This window comes from Atta colombica, unplaced genomic scaffold (genome assembly GCF_001594045.1).
Source record: "Atta colombica isolate Treedump-2 unplaced genomic scaffold, Acol1.0 scaffold55, whole genome shotgun sequence".
Classification (NCBI taxonomy): Eukaryota; Metazoa; Arthropoda; class Insecta; order Hymenoptera; family Formicidae; genus Atta; species Atta colombica.
This window is the reverse complement of record NW_017259545.1, coordinates 30,376-32,478: the sequence shown is the minus strand read 5'-3', so window position 1 is coordinate 32,478 and position 2,103 is coordinate 30,376. Positions and strand designations below refer to the sequence as shown.

The window sequence follows — 2,103 nt, the reverse complement described above, 5'->3', positions numbered from 1 at the left end:
TATATATATATATATATACACACCTCTATTTTTTAATATGCACATAATTCATGAAAGGAAAGGATGGGCTTCAAACATTTTTTTCTTTAAACAAATTTATTTTAGATGAAAAGATATCACTATTAGTTTAATGAAAATGTGTTTGTCGAACTTTAATAATAATTCATAATTTATCAATTATTATTTATATGCATATATAAATTGCAAATTATTATTTAAACTATACGTATCCTTGATTCTCATAGGATGCAGATACAATAGAAGGAATAATATACGATTTCAACCTAGCCAGAAATACATCGGAATATATAATTTTCGATAGATTGATGCATCGTATTTCCTCGCTTATCACATCTGCATTCTTAATTTTTTCTTTACATACATGCATGCCATGCGCACACATATACACACGCACGCACGCACGCACACAATTATTAATAATTACATTTATTCAAAATACATATTTTTTCCGAAACTGAAGCAATTAATTAATGTAATCAATAAACAGATTAAAAATAATTGATAGATCATGAATTTAGAATCAAGTATTATAAACAATCAGAATAGAAAAGAAACTTGATTAGAAAAAAAAATTTTATAATATCGTTAACGAATTTAATAATTGACGATTTAATACTAAAAATAACTTTATTTCCTTAACATTTTAACATTTATTTAACATTATTTAATAATATTGAATTTGGCTATATTATAATATAATAACTTTATCAATAATATTTGAATCAAATTCTTAAATCAAAGTCCTTTGTAATCGATTAATATAGTGTTTTTTTTGAGTATTCAAAAATCGAAAATTTATATTCATTACAATGTTAGTGTTGTCGATATCAACGGAATTAACATTTTCATATCAAAATTAAATTGTTTGTATTGAATTAAAAAATCAGTCCTCAATTCAACCATTTCCGCGCTCTTCATAGTTTTAAAATAAACAGTATATGTACTGTCAGAAGTTTGATAACAAAGAGAGAGGAAATAATATAAAAAACCTATCAATATCTTCCTTTGACAACAAACGAACTAAGTTTTTATAATCACTCTTTAACTTTTTTCTTTATCCTCTACCTCTCTTCTATTTCCTTCCTCTTTCTTTTCTCTATCTTCTATCCTAATCGCATCGTCTTTCTTTAAATCTTGAAATCGACTTTGTGTTCAAGCAACATATTGTTCTCCGGTGGCAATGACAAGCAAGCTCGCAAAATGTTTTCGATGGCAGCCCGTTGTCGAAATAAAGCATTTATTACCGGAGTCCCATGGGGCACTAGTGGGGCTTTGCAGAGATATGATAAAATAGAAAGTATACTATGGAAGCCAGAGAATTCTTCGCCATCATCGGTATCCGCTTTCTTAAAAGTGATACGAGAACATAATTCAGCTAAAATGACAAGATCGAGAATGATGGGAGTCGCAAGAAGCGAATCTTCACATGTATTATGGATTACGATGGTGTTGTGACCACCTAGCATGATTTCAGAAGTGTACTCATCCATAGCTCTCTTGCTGTCACCTAGAAATAAATATAAAGGTAAATTTTTATAAAAATCCGAGAAAAATACAGACTCGATTTTTCAGAAATATTGTGAGAATCATAAATATAAAATTGTCAACTTTTTCAAGAAATTCACATTTTTGTTCACATTTTTTGAGAAACTTGAGAATTTTTAACATTTAAAACATTTTGTAAGAATTTCTAAAAAAATTTTAAAATATTTATCAGAAAATTGTATAATTGAAACTATCTTTTATAAACAAGCGTTGCTTTAAGACATATGTAGGTTCACTATCGATACATGCATATACATAAACGTACAAACGTTTTAACATTTTAAATAACTTTTCGAAAAATTTTTTATACTTATACGAAAGATGTTACAGATAGTGAAATGTAAAAGATAAAAGCTTACCGACATAGGGAATGTATTTGATGACGATACAGTGATCCGGCTTCTCTCCAGGCTTGTAGAGAATTTTGTTGGATTCCACCATATCATCTACAACGTTACTCTTGGAGATCTGTGTGCGAGATCGATTATGTACAAGGTACAATACGTATATTTTAATACACAATTACATACTCGAATT

At 28.2% G+C, this 2,103-nt stretch overlaps 1 protein-coding gene across 3 annotated transcripts in view; it reads right to left on the bottom strand.

The window, feature by feature from the left end:
- Positions 1 to 629: 629 nt before the first annotated feature.
- The window catches only part of LOC108691987 (inositol-3-phosphate synthase 1-B), a 9,208-nt gene continuing 7,734 nt past the window's right edge, over positions 630 to 2,103 (bottom strand). For all 3 annotated transcript variants that reach the window (XM_018200048.1, XM_018200051.1, XM_018200049.1), the window contains 2 exons: positions 1,926 to 2,034; positions 630 to 1,528 (listed from right to left, as the gene is read on the bottom strand). In XM_018200048.1, the coding sequence (XP_018055537.1) occupies positions 1,149 to 1,528; positions 1,926 to 2,034 (489 nt within the window). In that variant the 3' untranslated portion in view covers positions 630 to 1,148. The remainder of the gene's footprint in view (positions 1,529 to 1,925; positions 2,035 to 2,103) is intronic.